The sequence below is a fragment of the Teleopsis dalmanni genome, chromosome 1 (assembly GCF_002237135.1).
Source record: "Teleopsis dalmanni isolate 2A chromosome 1, ASM223713v2, whole genome shotgun sequence".
Classification (NCBI taxonomy): domain Eukaryota; kingdom Metazoa; phylum Arthropoda; class Insecta; order Diptera; family Diopsidae; genus Teleopsis; species Teleopsis dalmanni.
In genome coordinates, this window is record NC_051846.1 from 162,554,779 (window position 1) to 162,574,635 (window position 19,857).

At 27.8% G+C, this 19,857-nt stretch overlaps 1 protein-coding gene across 1 annotated transcript; it reads left to right on the plus strand.

Annotated features, from left to right (window-relative positions):
- Positions 1-1,968: 1,968 nt before the first annotated feature.
- On the plus strand, positions 1,969-14,589 carry LOC119669206 (alpha-tocopherol transfer protein-like). The gene is made up of 6 exons (XM_038079031.1): positions 1,969-2,116; positions 10,275-10,434; positions 10,675-10,756; positions 13,472-13,762; positions 13,828-13,964; positions 14,383-14,589. Exons 1-6 carry the CDS (start codon positions 2,032-2,034, stop codon positions 14,471-14,473), a joined length of 846 nt encoding a protein of 281 aa, XP_037934959.1. The 5' UTR covers positions 1,969-2,031; the 3' UTR covers positions 14,474-14,589.
- Positions 14,590-19,857: the final 5,268 nt, after the last annotated feature.

Consider the following 19,857-nt stretch of genomic DNA (forward strand, 5'->3'; position numbering starts at 1 on the left):
CATTATTATTTAAAAAGGGGTAATGCACTGCGACCTGAAACACCTATTGTGCCACTTAGTCGGATTAGAGTGTTTCTCCAAGTCTGATTTCTTTAATGAAAGATAGTAATAGAGCCTATCTTGCCTAGTTTTAAATCCTTAGGATTCATGAAATGATTCCCAAGCACTTGGTATGCAGTTTCCCTCTCTTCTCTACAGTATCTGCAGTCTAACTTGGTTTAAATTTCTGACTTCGTTAGGTGATTATTCAGTCTACAATGACCGGTCAATAATTCCGTGATGATTCTTAGGTTATTTTTTGATTTCTCTATGCAATCTTTGAAGTCCCTTAAAGCATTTTAGATTGTGATAGTCTTAGTAGTCTTTTAAAATGGAGTTCTCTTTCTTTTTTTTCAACGCCGTTCATAAGAATGGATAGAGTTCCTTTGCCAAGGCCACAGAAAGGTTCTGGGCCTATCATTATTGAAGCTCCGTGTCTTCTTGCAAATTTGTCTGCCATTTCATTGTCATGTATACCAGCATGGTTCGGAATCCATATTAAGTGCACCTGATTGTTTCAACTTGACAAAGCACTCCCATACCAGTTTGGATGTTACCTGATAGAATATGAGTGCCATTATAGCTGCCTGACTGTCAGTCAGTGGTCTTACATATTTAGCATATATCTAGAATTAGATTAAATAGGTACCATTTATTATGATATAAATAATTTTTAGTTTGATTAGACTATAAAATATTGTCTTGGGGAACTCATGCTTTTATTTTATGGTCGCCAATAAATTCTTTGTCTTGTTTACTTAAAAGTAAGAAAAGTAGTAAAAATTTGTATTAATAGGCCTCTTACTACATGTTTAGCATATAAAACAGTAATGCTCTTTACTAGGTAATAATTAAATTATATTTATTCTCGTTGTACTGGCTTAGCAGTTAAGTTAAGGTAATTTTAAGGTTGCATGCCGAGACCTACGGGTATGAATCTTACATTAAACTGATTTTGACATTACTTGTTTCGGTTGCCAATTAAAATTCAAGACGTTGCGTTAAATGCTAATTTTAATGCCGAGCCAGTATTCAATGCATGACAAAGCTTTGTTTTAATTTTGTAACGTGTTTCAAATGTACTTCAGTAGGTTGACTTGTGGGTTATTATGTTGAGCTTCAATGTCAAGACTACATACAGAAATCCAAAAGACAATAAATCTTCGGAAGAACAAAGTTTTCTATTGAATGGTGGACTTAATGAATGAATGAATAAATGAGTTGGTTAGAGTGCGGATATATAATTTTACTTCATAAATATATAAAATTAGTTTAAACTAAATGTAAGACAAGAGAGAAAACAGTTTGGAATGAAAAATATATGTGAAATATGTAAAAAATCTAATCGGCATTTGTAATTAAAGATCACTGCATAAAGCCAAGATCTGCGCTTTAAACTCAGTTCAACTGAGTTTGCATTAAAATACGTCGAGCGGTTGGATCACGTTTTCAGTTGCAGCTTGAATGCGAAACGGCGCGGTTGGAGTCGCAACAGTCCAAACAGTTAAAACAGTCAAAGTTTCTAGTGGTTTCAGTGGACATCTGGTGAAACAATAAACAACTTTAAAACAAGTGCTAAAATCATTCAAGTCAAAACAAAAAAAATAAAAAACAAAAAACTATCAAGAAAGTTAGCAGTAATAAAAATGTTAACACAAGTGTAATAAAAATGTAGTACAAAGTTACTGGGCTGTGATCTGTAATTTGTTGTAAGAAATTGTGGCAGCGAATCTTGTTTGGTTACAATAAAAAATAAAAAAACTAAAAAAAATAAAAAAACTAAAAAAAAATAAAAATAATAAAAATAAAAAAATATTATACGTAATTCATTTTCGAAATAAAACAATAATTTTATTTATAAATTTTTAAGCAATTTTTAACACATCAGTTATTTCTACAAAAATATTAAACTAATTAAACAATTTTAAATTAAAAAATTTGTAAAACATTTTGTTGTTAATGATAATTGTTTAAATAAAATAGTCAGTAAACATGGTTGTCATGCCCGATGTGGACGATTTGGTTAATGAACTGCAAAAATGGCTGAAGACTCAGACCCATTTGCCGCAAGGAATCGGTATGTGCGTCAGCTTTTAATTGGTTTTTAATAATATTTTAATAGTATCTAATGGTTTTTTAATACTCATTTACACTAATCATTTTAATTAATATTTTATGCATTGCTGCAGTTTAATTTGCATACGAGTACATAATATGATCGCAGTGACAGAAGCTGAATTTTAAATAAATATTTTTTGTGAAGTCTACAAAAATTTGAGCAATTTAGTTAGTTTTTTTTAAAATATTTAACTAAATTTAGGTAAAAATGTAAATTCAATATTTGTAAAATTTAATTTTTATAAAATTTTACATATAAAGAGGTTTTTTTTTCCAAACAGTAGTGAACTACAACAACAAAAATTCATTTTATATTATTTTATATTATATTATTTTAATCAATTGAATTTTTGACTGACCATATAGCTGTTTCGAGTATTGCCAAATACCCATCAGCAATGGTCTTGGAAATAATTCTTGTATTTAATTATTCGTAAATAATAAAAATTTTATTTAGTTAAAATGAACCATGAAATGTACACCCAGCATTTTAAACAACCTGTGATGGTGCATAAAAAATTTACTTAATAATTCAGCAAATTTGTTTTTAAAATGTCATAGTATGATTGTCTTTTTAAATAATATTTGCTGACTAAAAATTCATGTAATTTGATATATAATACTGAAGAGTTTAAAAAAAGAATTTACTGAAACTAGGGCACACAGGTGCTGGGTTTAAGTCCCAATAAACTCTACTTTAAGCATATGCTTTAAAAAATCTTTAAAAAATGTTTGGTATCTCTGCCTCAGAAAAAAAAGTTTGAAGTACTTCTTAAATTCACAAAAATTTCTGTTACTTACTTACTTAGTTGGCCATTACAGACGTGGGTCGTAGTCTGCGCCAGTCAGCCCGATTAGTTGCTTTCTGACGCCAGTTGGTAACCGAGCACCTCCAAATCGTTGGTCACCTGATCCTCTCACCGAAGATGTGGAAGTCCTCTACGCGGCACCTGCAGATACTGAATCAAATACCTTTCTAGCCTGAGCAGTTTCTTCCATTCGCACGACATGACCAAGCCAGCGTAGCCGCTGATTTTTTATGCGTAATTTCTGTTAGAGAATCTAAATAAAAGTTTAGCTTTATTCGGAGTTCTTAGGAACTAAAAGATCTATGCGTGCCTTATGGCCAGTGCCATAATGAACCTAATCTAGATTGTTTTCTATTACAAAATTTAGCTATATGGAATATGTTATAGTACTATTGTTAATTTTGTTCCTTATTTCTGCAGAGGGACAACATCTTACTTTGATTTGACTTCCAAAAATTTGACGGAGACTGACGATTTTAAAAATTCTTAGAATATTCAAGTTCGTATGGATCGCTCTTTACATGCTGTCAAATTACAAATTTGTTTCATATTGAAAATAAAACAAAAAAGAAAATATTTAAATTTATATATTGTACATAAAATATTTATTTATTTATTTATAAGTTATTAAAATTAATTTTAAAGTTAAATAAGGAATAAGAAACTGGACTGCTTTACCCTAAAATAAATTATTATATGTATTATACATATAATATACTAGGTGTACTCTGTATGCTAGGTCTCACAGAAAACAAATGATTTCATGTGGAAATTTCTAATTTATATCATATATGATACATTTATATATACACATATAAGTAAAATATTTAAATCGATGACAATCCCAGAAATAACTGATCTTAATCCATATTGGTTCGTCTATTATAAACTTTACCATTATTAATAATTGAATATTATAATTGTTAACATTATTTTTTTAAGAATAATTTATTTAAATTATATATATAAATAATATATATAATAATAATAGATATATTCTAAAAACCCTTGAACCTTCTTGCTATTGTCTAGATATTGTGTAGAAATTTTCAATTAGGCAACTTACGGGTATCCTACCAGTAAAAAATATATAGAAAATATAAATACTTTTTACAATATATACTTTTTGTTGGTCTAATATATACAATTTACTTCTTTACAAAAAACATGTTAAAATTCTACTTGTTATGTGCACAACCTAAACTCTCTTTGGTTTGTTGAGGGATTTACATATTTCTTTCATCACAAAAGATATATCTAAGATTTAATGTAGTAATGCCTGTAGCCTGTAATCCAGATGTATTCTCACGTACTTCACTGACATATATTGTTGAGTTATACTATTCTTGAGGTTAACTTATGGACTGCTGTAATTGTAGATATTACGATTCTTTGGCTGGATTTTTATCATTTGGTGCAATTGCGGTATCATCTTTTTTGTAATTTACACAGGCACTCCAAACACTGTTAAAAAAAATTCCGGTATTGATAGATCAAAGTTGTGTAGGCAAATCTACATATACAAAATTGATTAATAAGAAATAATTAAAAACTTAAGAAGTGATGTGCGAAAAACATATTTTAAAAAGTTTAATGGATCACATTAAATACCACAGTTTACCATAATATTATATATTTCACTGTTCATCTGTTATTAAAAGTGTTACCATAACTGTACGATCTCATTGCTGTATTGTCCTTGGTTCTCTTTAAACTCAAATGGAGGTATTGACATGATTCTAAATTCATTCAGTAGCGGTTATAGTGTATTGGTTGAGGAATATCCGACACTGGACTGGGTTAAGAACGATTGGAGACTTGGTACATACTGCTAAAGATAGAGAGAACAATTAAACTTTTATTTAAACAATTAAAGAAGTGGAAAGATGAATATTTAATTGTTGATATAATACGTTTTGAATAATAATGTTTAGTTTTAATTCACAAAATTTAAATACAAGTCTTTTTCTTTGTAGTAGAATTGTCTCCAAGAAGATTTCATATGATCTATGACAGATCTAAATACGATTAATAGTTGTTAGTGTAAGTTATATTATAATATTTCAATAACATTTATACATATTCTTTTATTTCGTGGATAGTACAAAAAATTGGAAATTTATTGTATTTTGCAGTTTATTTAAAAAATATTTATTGCTTGACCTATGTAGTTTTTACATAATCTTATGGATCAAACTACATATTATAGTTTTATATTGTTTTTATTTTTTGTTTGTTAATATCATTTACCATTACTTCTTCAATTCCTTCATCTTCATTACTTCTTCAATTCCTTTCGGAAAATTTTTATTTTTATTTTTCATATTCCATACTGGAATATCTCCCATCCCTAAAGAACTATTGACCTTCTTAGTCAGCATTGCAGAATAAATTATATAAATAAAAGCATTTACTTGGGCATTTGGAATACTAATACGCAGTATTGCTAGTTGTTTTTGATAGAGCATAGCAAATTTATTTATAAAGTCAAAAAAAAATGTATTTTCCCATGTAAGCTTAATGTTTAAATACACGTTTTAAACCGGATATTCGATTGTAAGTACAAATTAATTACTATAATTACTATTAATTCAACTATAATTATTTAATTTTTTTATATTAGGTGTCTAATTATCTAAACGTTGTATGCTCTAAAATATATATCACTAAGAGATTATTACTCTAGCCTTACTTAATTGATAATCTATTTTATCTATCACATAGTATAACATATTGAATATTTTTAAGTAAGAAAGACTGTTTCTTTAAGATTTCCTACTTTCTATGTTAAACGATATTAAGTTATATATTGTTTTATTTATAATTTTTAATATATCATGTAATATTTAAATATTAAATTACATACATGGAACGATTATATAGTTCTATAATTTTTATTTTACTCTTTTGGTCGATGTTTTGTTTAAAGTTTGCAAATAATATGCAGAGAGGTACATGTACCAGACTGTCTTAGGTAAAGAACGGTTCACTTAGGACCATTATGATATACAGATTGTGTTCTCAATTCATTTATTTATATTCTGTCTCAGCAGTAAGTTTTGTCTGCATTGGATATATTTAATTCATATCAGTATTTTTTTCAGAAATTCCTATTCCTCTGTATTAAACCCTGTTGTTATTTAGGTTATATTAGGCATAAAATATAGTTATATCGGCGATATCAAGGTATCCACTTAGGCCTACACGGCCATTGCGATGCCGTATAATTAAAAACTCAGAATTTAGAACCACTTAGAACCTTTGGCAAAGCTTATAATGCTGTTCAAGGGGAGGTCTTGCAGTTCACCAATATTCTCAACACAGAAAGCCCCTAAAGTGGTAAGGAGGCACCGCGTATGTGCTAGACAGAAACATAACACATGGTAGGCATTTTCATGGTCCTCTCCTCATCTGCGGCAGATGTGATTGAAAGGAAGATTTAATCTTCTAGCATGATTACCTAAAATGCAGTGACCTGTAAGTAAAACTACTCTAACACTGATATCTCTACGGGGCATCTTAATAAGAGACTGTTGTTATTTAACTATTTAAGATTTTAAATATCATATTAAGTAGGAAAATTGTTCTTTAATTTTTATAAATGTTTTTTCTTCTTCTAATATATGTACTTATTTAACCACATTTAAATTATGATGTGACTTATATATATTTAAGATGCTTAGATTCTATTCCACATTAAAAATATTAACTAATTTTTAGTTCTGATATTTGTAAGTTGTACAAAATAACATTTCTCTTATAAGTGAACATTAAAGCCATTAATATATAATATTCATTTTAATATATTATAATATTATATTATTTAATATATTAATTATATTAATATATTATTTTAATATATTATCGTTTTAATATTTTAATATATTAATATTATTTTTAATATATTAATATATATTAATATTTTAATTTAAAGATTAAAAATTATATATAATTTTAATTTAAAAATAAATATTTAAGTATATATTAAATTTTAAGATTGTTTGAAATACAGGCGGTAATTAAAGTAATTAGAAAATTAAGTAAGGAAATATTTTTTAAAAATTTTAAAGAAAAATACTGCTAAATATACTTATATAAACATTTTAATGATAGGAAAAAACTTCGACAACTTACACCTATATTTAATATTAGTATGTTAGATTTTTATGTAGTATTTATAGTTGAAAAAAATTTAATTATTGTTATTCTAACTTTATAATGAATGCAAATAAAATTAATAGCTATTATATTGCAACAAAAACAATAATTGAAAATTGATTATATATATGACGTTTTAACGTTGACATATATTAACGTTTTTTTGGAATTAATAGATTTAGTATCTATTAGCGTGAGCGTAGTCAAGGGGGATTATGGAAGAATACACAAAATGATATTGAAAATTAATTATTAAACTAATAAAATAATTAACAAGTATTGTTCTTTGGCCAACCACACTCTTCTGCCATCCTTTTGGGATACGTTTATGCCTATTACTAATAATTATTTGAAATTAGATAAATTTTTTGTCAATAAGCAAAATTATTAATTTCTCAAAATTTAAGGTTTTATTGTAATAACGCATACCTAAGTTGGAAGCGAAATGAAATAGTAACTATATCTAATCTGAATCAAATTTTAAAAACCTACCATTAAAAACCTACCTACCATCTTTGAACATTTAATACAATCACGTGTTACTATGTTCGTAACATTAATTTCCAGAACCACGCAAGCAATTTTTATAAGCCATTCAGTTATAATTCTTATATGGTTTGTAAGTAGAAGACTATAAATGGTTTCATTTTTATATGACTACTTGCAATTATTTTAATGTAAACGAAGTATGCATAAGTATATATATATAATAAATATATGTCATAAATATAATATATATAATGAATACATGTCATAAATATAATATATATAATAAATACATGTCATAAATATAATATATATATAAATAAGTGAATTAAGCAAAAGATGTGGTTGACTGTTATTTTAGAATAGAAATTTTATTAAAATTCAAATATCTGTTTCTTTTGCATCTGATTAATCAATGTAGAAAAATTTTAAATATTCTATAAATAAGTATATATTTTACCAAAAAATTTTTTTATCTGACTATACAATTCAACCATGAGTTCGTTTTTGTACCAATCAATAGAGATCTATGCAATCAATCATTATCTTTCTATACAATTTCTGTGATGGACTACTACGCCCCGGTGAAGTAATGAATACTTGTTAGTTGATTATCTGATGCGACATATCAATCAGCGTTGCCATGTCAATAATGTTGTGTACTCTAGTTTGAGAAATTTTATATTTGCTGTCGATTTTTGTCATATTTTTTATATGTATAAACTATATTTCATATTATTACTATGTTACCAGAAAAATATTTTAAGTTCTCATTTTGCATTTTGCCGTTCTACTAATAATCAGAAAAAGATTCATGCTCAAACTGAAGCTTTTGACATGGGTTTGTCTGGTGAAATCTCGTCTGTTCCTCAAAGTGAACGGGACTCTTAATCCATTAGAAATCAACTAAGAGTTGATTCTTTTTTGTTTAATATTGTTTTAATTCATATTTATATTATATTACAATTTATAATTGTATAATACAATTTCACAATATTTAGAAACAAAAAACGATTCGCAGCCTGAACAGATTTACTATAAATTGTTTTGAGATATTGACATAATGGTGCCTTTGCCGATACTAAAAGCAATCAACTAACCTTGATTGGTAACCTTGATAATCCTAAAGATCTAGCGGGGTATTTCTACATAAGCGGCGGAATCCTATGAGGTTATCGTAGATTTTGTAAACTAGTTCATTAAGGTGGTGTCTTAAACTTATCTTTTAGGTGTTATACTATTAGGCAAGTTTTAGTACCGATCAATGGACATTTGTGGTTTCAAACATTGTTTTTCGAGAAAATTTTCTCGAGACTAAGAGTAGAGATTTAACTTATCTAGTAGGTATTAAAGTAACAGTTTTGTTTTTAATTTTTTTTTTAACTTGGTAGTTCCATCATTTGACGCCTTAGTTAGTTAGTGTGGTGTCTTAAATTTGTTTGGTAGGTGTTATACTAACAGAGTAGCATCTGTGCTCGTTTAACAATCAGTTATTGTCTCTTTCGAAAACTTTCTGGAGACTTAGAGTGATGTTTTGACTTGTCGTGTAGGAGTTAGACTAACAATTCTGTTTTAAATTTTTTTATTTTACTGTTTATTGAGGTGGTGGTGGCGTCTCAAATTTGTCTTGTAGGTGTCATACAAACAGACAAGCATCTGTGCAATCAGTTATTGTCTCTCTAGAAAATTTCCTCGAGACTTAAGATGATGTTTTAACTTGTTTTTGTCTTTTACTATGCAGTTCTACTATTTGGCGAACTAGTTTGTTAAGGTGGTGTCTCAAATTTGTCTTGTGGATATTAGAGTACTAGAAAGTTGGGCTATGCTTTAGTACCGATCAATGGACATCTCAGCAAACATTTACTGTCTTTCTCAAGAATTTACAGATGAGTTAGAGTGCTGTTTTAATTCGTCTGGTAGGTGTTAGCGGGTATCGCATCAATAACAGTTCTGTTTCTTATGTATAGTTTTTAGTGTATGGTAGACACTACTAATTCTCATTCTATGCCATTTAACAATTTTAGAGACTAGTTCTGTTTCTTATGTATAGTTTTTAGTGTAGACACTAGTAATTCTCATTTAACAATTTTTGAGACTAGTTTCTATTGAGATAAATATACATAAATATACATAGATAGATATACAGCTGTTGCTAGATCAATTTGTCTTATCGAATGTATCAGAGTATATACGCAGGATCTTTTTTATTTTTATTTTTTTAAGTTTTATATTATATTATATATGTAATTGATATCCATGATGAATGTAGAATACAGTAATAGTTTATTGAAGTATTGAATACAACAGCACTTTGGTAATAGTGCTTTATCTTTGAAAAGCTTTAATCTTTAATCTTTGAAAAGCTGATAGGTTATCTTCGTTGTGCAAGGTTTAAAAATTAAATAACCTGTGGTATTAGATTAACAGCAATTTTGAAAGATTAATTTTAACTTACCATAGGATTATTTCAGCAATATTAAAAATTGTGTTGAAATTGTACATTAAAAAATGCAATAAAATATACACAACAAAAAAAAAAAAATGAAATTCAAATTAAATTATGAATTGCATAAAATTGCATATGTGCAGTTGCTAATAACATGAAATATTTTTACGAAATTTAACAATTGTTTTAATATATTTTGGTTTATTTTTTTATTGCAGAAAAGATATTACTGAAACGTTTTCTGTACTCAATGTCTAATGACTTGGAGGGAGCGAAACGGCTCATTGAACTGAATTACACATTGCGCAACAAGTATCCGCAAATATTTCTGAATCGTGACCCAACAGATGAGAGCTCTGAGCAACTGCTGCAAGTGGCGTAAGTACCAAGAGAAGTGAATGAAGCTGGAAAACGAGTTTCCATGAAAATCTTTTTTCTCACATATTCAATACTTTTTTTTCAGTTTTCAGTTTCATTGCTTGGAATTGTTTATAGTTTTAGTTTTTCTTAATATTTTTATTTTCATTTTTGTCTTTTTTTTTTATTTCATTTTTGATGCATTTTTTCCTGTTTGCATAAATAATTTTTTTTATAATAATTTTTTATGTCTACGCGCAGTGATTTAGTGCCGCTACCTGGCTTAACACCACAGAAGAACAAGCTGCTTTTTTACCGACTGATCGATTACGATGCAGACAAGGTAAGTAACTTTTTGGCCAGTTGAATGCGATGACATCTTTAATGATGAAGCCTTGACTGAAAAATTTTTTTCTACTTAAGTGTGTCACAGAATTTAAGTTTTGATTCTCGTATTGCAACTAAAGTTGAAAAGCAATTGTTCGTGATACTTTTGCTTAAAAAAGTATTTTTTATCTTTTAAATTGGATTTGGTTAATTAAATACCTTAAATTAAAGATATTTTTACAATTTAGTAAATTATCAGCCATTTTCAGTTTCAAGCTTCTGTGTGCAGTCGAGTGTATTACGGCGATTTTTCAACCAATCTTAAGTTTTTCAACCAAGTTAAGTTTTTGGTAATTTTTTTTTTTTTTGCAAATTATGTTTATAAAAAATTATTTAAAAGTCTTTTCGATAGCTGTCTGCAAAATTTTTCATTGAGATTGTTGATTAACCAATTCGTGAGTCAAATTTAACCCAAAATTGCTGTTAATTAACTTGTATCACTAATATCTGCAAATATAAATAATTTTCATATGCAAGTTGTTTAGATAAATTTAAAGTTATTGACAAATTTTGAAATTTAGAATTGGTTAAGATATGCAAAAATAAATTGGATTTTAGTTGACTGTGAAATATAATTAACTTCGAATTAAGCAATATATACATATACATTATGGACTAGTATTAATGAATTTTACGTAATTAGAAAAAAATAATTGAATTTATTTAAATTCAAATATGACGAAAGAACCACATTTTAAATTGAAAGGTTTAAATAGTATAAACCAGGTCACTTTATAGAAACTGAAAAACATAAAATATTTAAAATATTAATTATTGGGATTAAAATAATTGAATTTATTTAAAATCAAATATGATGAAAGAACTACTTATAAAATGGAAAGGTTTAAATAGTATTAAATTGCAACAACAAAAATTTATGAAATTTATTTTTATAAGGTCCATTATAACGAAAGAAACCAGGTCTCTTTATAGAAACTGAAAAACATAAAATATTTAAAATATAGATCATTGGGATTAATATAATTGAATTTATTTAAAATCAAATATGATGAAAGAACCACATTTTAAATTGAAAGCTTTAAATAGTATTAAATTGCAACAACAAAAATTTATTAAATTTGATTTTCAATTATGATGAAATTATGACGAAAGGAACAAGGTCTCTTTATAGAAACTGAAAAATATGAAATATTTAAAATATAGATCATTTGGATTAATATAATTGAATTTTATTATTTATTCATTAATTAAAGTTTGCCTGACCATACAACTGTTTCGAGTATTGCCAAATATTCATCATCATAAGTGATCTTTTGGAAATATTTTTTGTATTTAATGAATCGTAACTAATTTTATTGAGACTCAAAGTACCAGGGGTTGCACTCGTGCCCTGTCTAACATAAAGTTCAGAGTCACTGTTAATTATCCAACTGAGCCAAAAACGTACTTAACTTTTATGTTTTTACTTGAAGTTTTGTTAATTTACAGTGAAACCAGTTACAGACTAATTGAATTAATAAATTTTAGTTAGTTTTAATTAATAGAAAATATTTTTTATATTTCAGTTTTAATTAAAAACAAAGTAAATACAAATTTTATTTATAAATAAACAACAAAAATTGTTAGATCTCTAAATTTGAATAATACGTGCACGTTGCCTTTGTATATTTACACGTATGGCCACGATTTAAAATTGACAGGGTTCTATTCTTGACAGTTGCAAAATTATATATTTACTTACTTAATTGATAATTAAGTAATTGATACTTAATCGTACTTTAGTTCGGATTAGTCCGTAACTAGCCCGATCAGTTGTGTGCTGTCCTCAGTTGGTAGTATCAAATATCCTTATATCGTTGATCAACTGGTCCTTCCATCGAGAACCTCCGAGTTTTTTACAAGCGGGTGTCGCATCAAACACCTTTCTAACTAAAGCACTTTCGTTCATTCGCATGATATGACCAAGTCAACAAAACCGCTAAATTTTTATGCGCTTAAATATGTCAGTATTGCGGTATAACTTTTAAGGCTCATCGTATCAATTAATTCGATACTTGTTGCCTACGTAACAACATAGATCTTCAACATAGATCATAGATCTTCTGAAGAAATCACTGATAGAAAATGCAAAATTATGTAGTCCTTACAATTATATATGGACAAATATATCAAAAACAATTATCAATAAAGACCACTAATGATGTGTTTTGGTAATGCTTAAAACATCAATAATCGTTAACGTAAATAATTAATTAATACTCTAGAGTTTTGATAAATAGATTTATTTTCAGATTAGAATTTATTTAAATTTTATCATAAAAATCTGATATCAAAAAAAATGTACTTTAGAGGTTAACGTCTTTTTTGAAAATAGAATAGTATTTGGATGAATTCAGTCAGAGCATACGAATACCAAATCTTGAAGTTGTTTAACCAACAACCCATGGTCGTACACCGCTTGGTATATGCTGCGCCACTTTGGAATCAAGTTATTCATTAAGACGACTTACATCTATCTTCGAATTTAATTTAGTTTATAAATTAAAACAGTAATTTATGTATTGACAAGCACATAGGCAGTTATACATGTAGTTAAACCAAATTATTTTAACAAATTGATCATTCATATATATGCCTTTCTTTCACCTTACTAATATACTTACCCTCAATAAAATTTATTTATATAAATAATTTTACTTTTTTCTTTTAGTTCGATTTTACAACTTCGATTAAAGTTTTCTTTATGATGGCTGATTGCCGCTTTTCTGTTGAGGACGAAGCTGGCATGGCAAATGGTGAAGTACCAATATTTGATATGGCAGGTTTTAGTCTGCGGCATTTAACAAAAGTGGTCTTCAGTTCTTTACGAATTTATATGAAATTTGTGCAAGAAGCACATCCTGTACGGCTCAAAGAAATCCACGTATTAAACTGTCCATCATATCTGGATAAGGTCCTAACTGTGGTCAAACCATTCATTAAAAGTGAAGTTTTTAAATTGGTAATAACAAAAGTATTAGTTAACACTGAATGAAATGAATGATATCTTTTGTTTTTTATAAATAGATTAATTTTCATTTGCCCGATGCTGATACACCTTATAAATTTTTCCCTCAAGATATGTTAGCAGAGGAATATGGTGGAAAAGCTGGAAAAATGACGGAACTCAAGAAACATTGGGTTGGAATACTTAAAGAAAAAAGGTAAGGTGTAATATTACAGAATAGTCATATGTGATTAATTTTTGTAAAATAATTTGATATTTTTTCTTAATAATTACAATAATTAGTTGATGTCTTCAATGGCAGATATAAGAAAAAATTATAGTCTTTTTAAAGATTATAACATTTAAATCATGATACATTGTTTCTTGCTATTATTATATATGTAATATATTTATGTAATATATACAATATGATTCTAATCATTGATGTGATTAAATTCTATCTTCATCTTTAACTATAAGTTATATATAATACATATATATATTATAATTAATATGTATATGTAAACAAATTATAATCACAATTATAATTATAATTAGTTAATATGAATAAGGAAATTTTTAAGCAAATAATAAATTACTATATTATTAATCTTATTAATATTTTATATTTTTAGGGAATACATGATGGATCCAAACAAGTGGAAAATTGACAAAGCAAAAAAATCGAGCGGATCAAGTACCTTTAATTCTTTAGATTTCGATTAAGATGTCAACGTTAATCTTTAATTTTTTTTTTATTTGGTGTTTTATGTAAATATATAATTAATAATAATCTCTTAAGTAGTCATTTGTTATATTCAATAGTAGTAAAAGTTTTTATATATGGTACCTTTCAGTAGTTTATTAATAATATTTTTTATTAATTGTTTGCATTAAACTAATAAACTAATTTAAACTTTATTGCAAAAGGTTAGTAGACCTGTTAGTAGATTAATCATTGGAATAAAGTATTCTATATATATATGTTTTATGTATAGAAAATTTTCGATCGTCCTAACAAACAAATATTGTTGTTGCTGATGTTATAAGCAGCGGTTTCGAGATTCAAACCCATATGCTTCTTCAGACTCCATTCAATATTAAAAAAATAATTACACTATGAATTGTTATCATAGCACACAAAAGTGTGTATTCTATTGGACTACTCACACTATAAAAAGGATTATTGTATTTATGGGCAACTGTAGTATGACTTTCACAGGGTTGAAAGAGTTTCTCATATATAAGTGAGACAATTAGATATATGTAAGTTGGAGATATTTGATTCTACGTTTAGGAAACCTCAAAATCATATTAGTCATATGCTTATATTACCACAATAAAAAGACGAATTAAAAAAAACTAGTCCCTTAGTCCCAGAAAGTCCCAGAGAGACTCGTTGTAAATAGAGTCTCTACAAAGTGATTGTTGAAATTGAGTTTACTACATATCTTAAAAAATGTGATTAAACTGAAATTTATAAATATGTATAAATATGTAATTTGATAGAATTATATATCATAAATGCAATTTTAAAATTTATTAGAAAAAATAAGTTCAATTAATTGGTTAATAATTCATGTTTAACTAGTGGCGTATGCAACAAATTTCTTGGAGTCTAACAACACCCCTAAAATATTTAGGACTACTATACACTAAATTTAACAGATGTTTTCATATCTTTTGTCATGATCCCCTAATCGGCTGTGTTCAATTTAACCCTTCAACAAATCTAAGACTGATATTGTGGTATCCCAATGAGAATGCTCGATTTTTTCTTAATAGAATGCGGCCAACTTGCATACAGATGCCTGCATATCTTTGAATTGTATAGTATTTAATTTATTTTTTATTATTTAAAACAATAAATATTTATTTTTTTATAACTAATTATTAATATTTTAGTAATATCAATATGACTTCAAATTTTTAGCAGATTCCAGTATAAAAGAACGCTTTATGTGTTTTCTAAAGTAGTTGTAATAATACTCTGTCTTGAGGCAGACTTTGACTTTGAAGAACTCAACAAATTTAGAAACGTCGGCGATATTTATATAGAGGATTATATAAAAGTAAGTATGAAATCTAATATAATATTCTACTTTTACTTACAATCTAAAAATTAATTAAATCTGATATTATATGTCAATTATATCCTATATATAATATATACATTTAAATATTTGATTTGTTGGTTGAGTTTGGTGTACCTCAATTAGCGTTTTTTCGCCGTTTTGCTATCACATTCCTCGCAAGAACCCTAGTATAGAAGAGTAGCAGAGGCGAGGCGTCGAATGGTTCAGAGTGTTCACTGAACACCTTAACAAAGCTTCCTTTTTAGATTTTTTTTTATTAGGTAAATAATCTCGCTATATTGCTACTTAACATTTTTTATAATAGCTTTTCCAAACAGATTAACATAAACACAAAACGTAGAATACAAACAAAATCACACATGTGTTAGTTACACCCAACATTACTTACAATTAATAAAAGAGAATACACAGTCCTCTTAAAATATACTAAGGTTCAAAATTAAAACTGCACCGCGTTGCTTACAAAGCATGCAAATGAAATAACATTCACATTGGGACTATGTTCAATATTGAATACACAACACAAAACATACAAACAAATATATGTACGTAAAATAATCTTAACTCTTAAATTAATGCGTGCAAGCAGTTCAATAAAAAAAGTGCACTTCCAATGTTATGCAAAGTAAATACAAAAGAGAAAAGAAATGACTGAGCGAAAATCGCTTTACATTTGACGAGAGGATCATTCCACTAAACTGAACCAAAAGTTTATACAAAGCGTGCAAATACAATCAAAGTCACGGTTGCTGTTTTATATGGGAAAATGGTTCAGTATAAAAACTGAACCGGGCATTGTAAATACAAAGTAAAAGAGTAAATGAATGCATGAGAGTTTCTTACTCTTATATAGAGGTTGGAAATAAATCAATAACAAAGTCATTATTGCAATTTAATACTAGCAAATGGTAAAAGTAAAGAAAAAAATTAAAGAAATTTGAAGTGAAAAATAATATTTAGAAATGAATTAATGTGTGATTAAAGATTTGATTCAAATATCTTTTTTTTAACGATCTTCTGAAAAAAAGATTTTAATTCATAAAATGAATAAACCAACTCCAGATATGAAGAATTTGATACCTGTTGTAAAAATGTCGAAATCTATGGTAAGTCGTCGTTTTCCTACAGCTATAGCTTTATGGTAAATAAAAACCAGTGGATCACAGGCTGCGAACATTTAAATAAATTGTTTTATTGGTCTTGTACGCTATTTGCTTGCGGAAAGGACAAAACTTAGAAGTAGGGGGAATACGTTATAGTTGGAATTCTGTTTTGATTAAATTGTGAACACCTTGCCAAAAAGCTGACGCCTCGCTACTGAAGAGACAATGTATTAGGTTTCTTTCTCCTGCGGGTTTCCACAATTTTCGCAGTGAGGATTATGGGAAATGCACAGATTTTCTGCGTGAGTTCCTACATAACAATGACCAGTAAGAACTCCAGTAAGCCTTGCTGTGTTCACGCGGTCTCTTTTGACGACTCACACGACTTAAATGCTTTCCAACTGTTATTGGCAAGTTGCAAAAAGTAGAGGAAGAAATATTCACTTCTGCTAGAATTTTTAATAATTTCTTTTAAAATATTAAAAAAATTTGATAATTTATAATTGGTATTGTCTTATTTGTAAAATTATTCATGCCCACATATTTACTTAAAAAGTTCTGTGAATTATTCAACAGCCGAAAACTTTTTATAAAGTTTTCATAACAAATATTTTTTTCTTGAATTTAAATAAAAACTAAATTAAAGATATATAATATTCTGTTTTCATACTTGTAGATAACATTTGTTATTGAAAAAAATAATCTTTAATACCGCAACTTAATTCTGCGAATGTTTAAACAGCAAAGGTGACTGTGCATCTTCAGCTCAAAGGAGTAGGAAAATTAACACATTCATGAAATAAAAAGCACAAACACATGCAACAGACCCGCCGCAGTTGTGCACTTCCGTTTCCTACATTTTATTTCAAGTTCTTCCTTTACTTTTGTACAATACTCGTACTTCTGCCTGGCATACGCAAGTCGGATGAAAAGAATCGAAATTTGTATGCAAAAATATGCGGGCTGCGTCAGCATGAGCAAACACTTTCACAAGTAATGTCCTACCAAACTCGCTCAAACGGTTTTGCATAAAGAACTGCAACAAATTTAAGGATAACATGCTTCACAATGGCGCATTTAAATCAAGAGGGGCAAAAAAAACAAACAAATATGTGAACTTTTCCATATATGTAACATACCTACGTAGGTATATAAGTATTAAAAGATTGTAGTGAAGTACTTGCAAAACGATTAATCACGCTTTTTTATTTAGCTGACATTAAACAAAGAAATTGGTAGGATTTACCTTGTAAATGCGTGGAACGAACAATTATAGATAAAGGGGAATACCACTGAAAACAAGTGTGGGATCCGTTAAAAACACCGCATTTACCACATAATGTATTAAATGTAAATGAAGGTGTACTCGTAGTAGTCGAAAGCACCTACCCCCAAAAATAAATGTATTATGTATATATGTATACATGATCATAAAAATAAGGAATCATTACTATATATACATAATTAGACATTCAGAGCTCTTCTGATTCATTCAGCATAAATGCAAAACTCGTACTAATAGGAGGTAAAATTTTCAATATTTCTGCGAGTTACAGATTGTTTTAAAGACTTTTATCCAAAAAAAACATGCATAGAAAAAACTATTAATATCTCAAAAGCGGCTAATCCGCACAGATTTCTAAAACGTTAAATTTTCGAGATTGAGAACTTTACTAAAAAAAACAAAAAATTAAGTCAAATAATTGTCCTATCCTGAAAGTGGTTAATACGCGATGACTTCTCAGACGTTAGATTTTCGAGATTGAGAACTTTACTAAAAAAAACAAAAAAAACAGTCAAATAATTGTCCTATCCTGAAAGTGGTTAATACGCGATGACTTCTCAGATGTATTTTTTGGAAGTTTGATGGTTTTAGCAATAGGTGCAAAGCATTGAAAGCCACAGCGTGAAACTTGAAACTATTGAAACCACTTTTTAGGCAGGTATTAAGAAAATCTCTGCCAACAGACTGTAGAAGACATCAGACTGAAATCCCATTGTAGTGATCAGGAAATGAAAAATACAAAGCTTAGTATTATTGCTTCTCAGTCCTATGGCTAGGGTCAAAGTATAGGTTTAAGGATTTTTTAATCCTTTTAATCCTTTTTTATTGTGCAAACTTTTAGTGTTCGTTAAAACTGTGCATTAGTAATATAACAGAGTATATTGTGTATAGTTCTAGGAATCTGTGTTTTGAAACCTTGTAATATCATCACATTTAAGTTTAAAAAAGCTATAGCTAAAACTAATTATGTTAATGAAATTAAAATTCAGTCGTTTTCATTGGCATAAACTGATTTGTGCATGTTAAATAGCTTGTTTGTTTACATTTTACATACGTTTTGTATGACAAATCTTTCAAATTTCGGTAATTCCCTTGTGGGAAATTTATTTTTAAGGATTGCATTTGACATGAAACAAGTTGCTTTATTTTTAATAACCTCATTTATCTGGAATCTTTGTATCTTTTTATTGTAGGAATCTTTGTAAACCTTGTAATATCATCACATTTAAGTTTAAAAAAGCTATAGCTAAAACTAATTATGTTAATGAAATTAAAATTCAGTCGTTTTCATTGGCATAAACTGATTTGTGCATGTTAAATAGCTTGTTTGTTTACATTTTACATACGTTTTGTATGACAAATCTTTCAAATTTCGGTAATTCCCTTGTGGGAAATTTATTTTTAAGGATTGCATTTGACATGAAACAAGTTGCTTTATTTTTAATAACCTCATTTATCTGGAATCTTTGTATCTTTTTATTGTAGGAATCTTTGTAAACCTTGTAATATCATCACATTTAAGTTTAAAAAAGCTATAGCTAAAACTAATTATGTTAATGAAATTAAAATTCAGTCGTTTTCATTGGCATAAACTGATTTGTGCATGTTAAATAGCTTGTTTGTTTA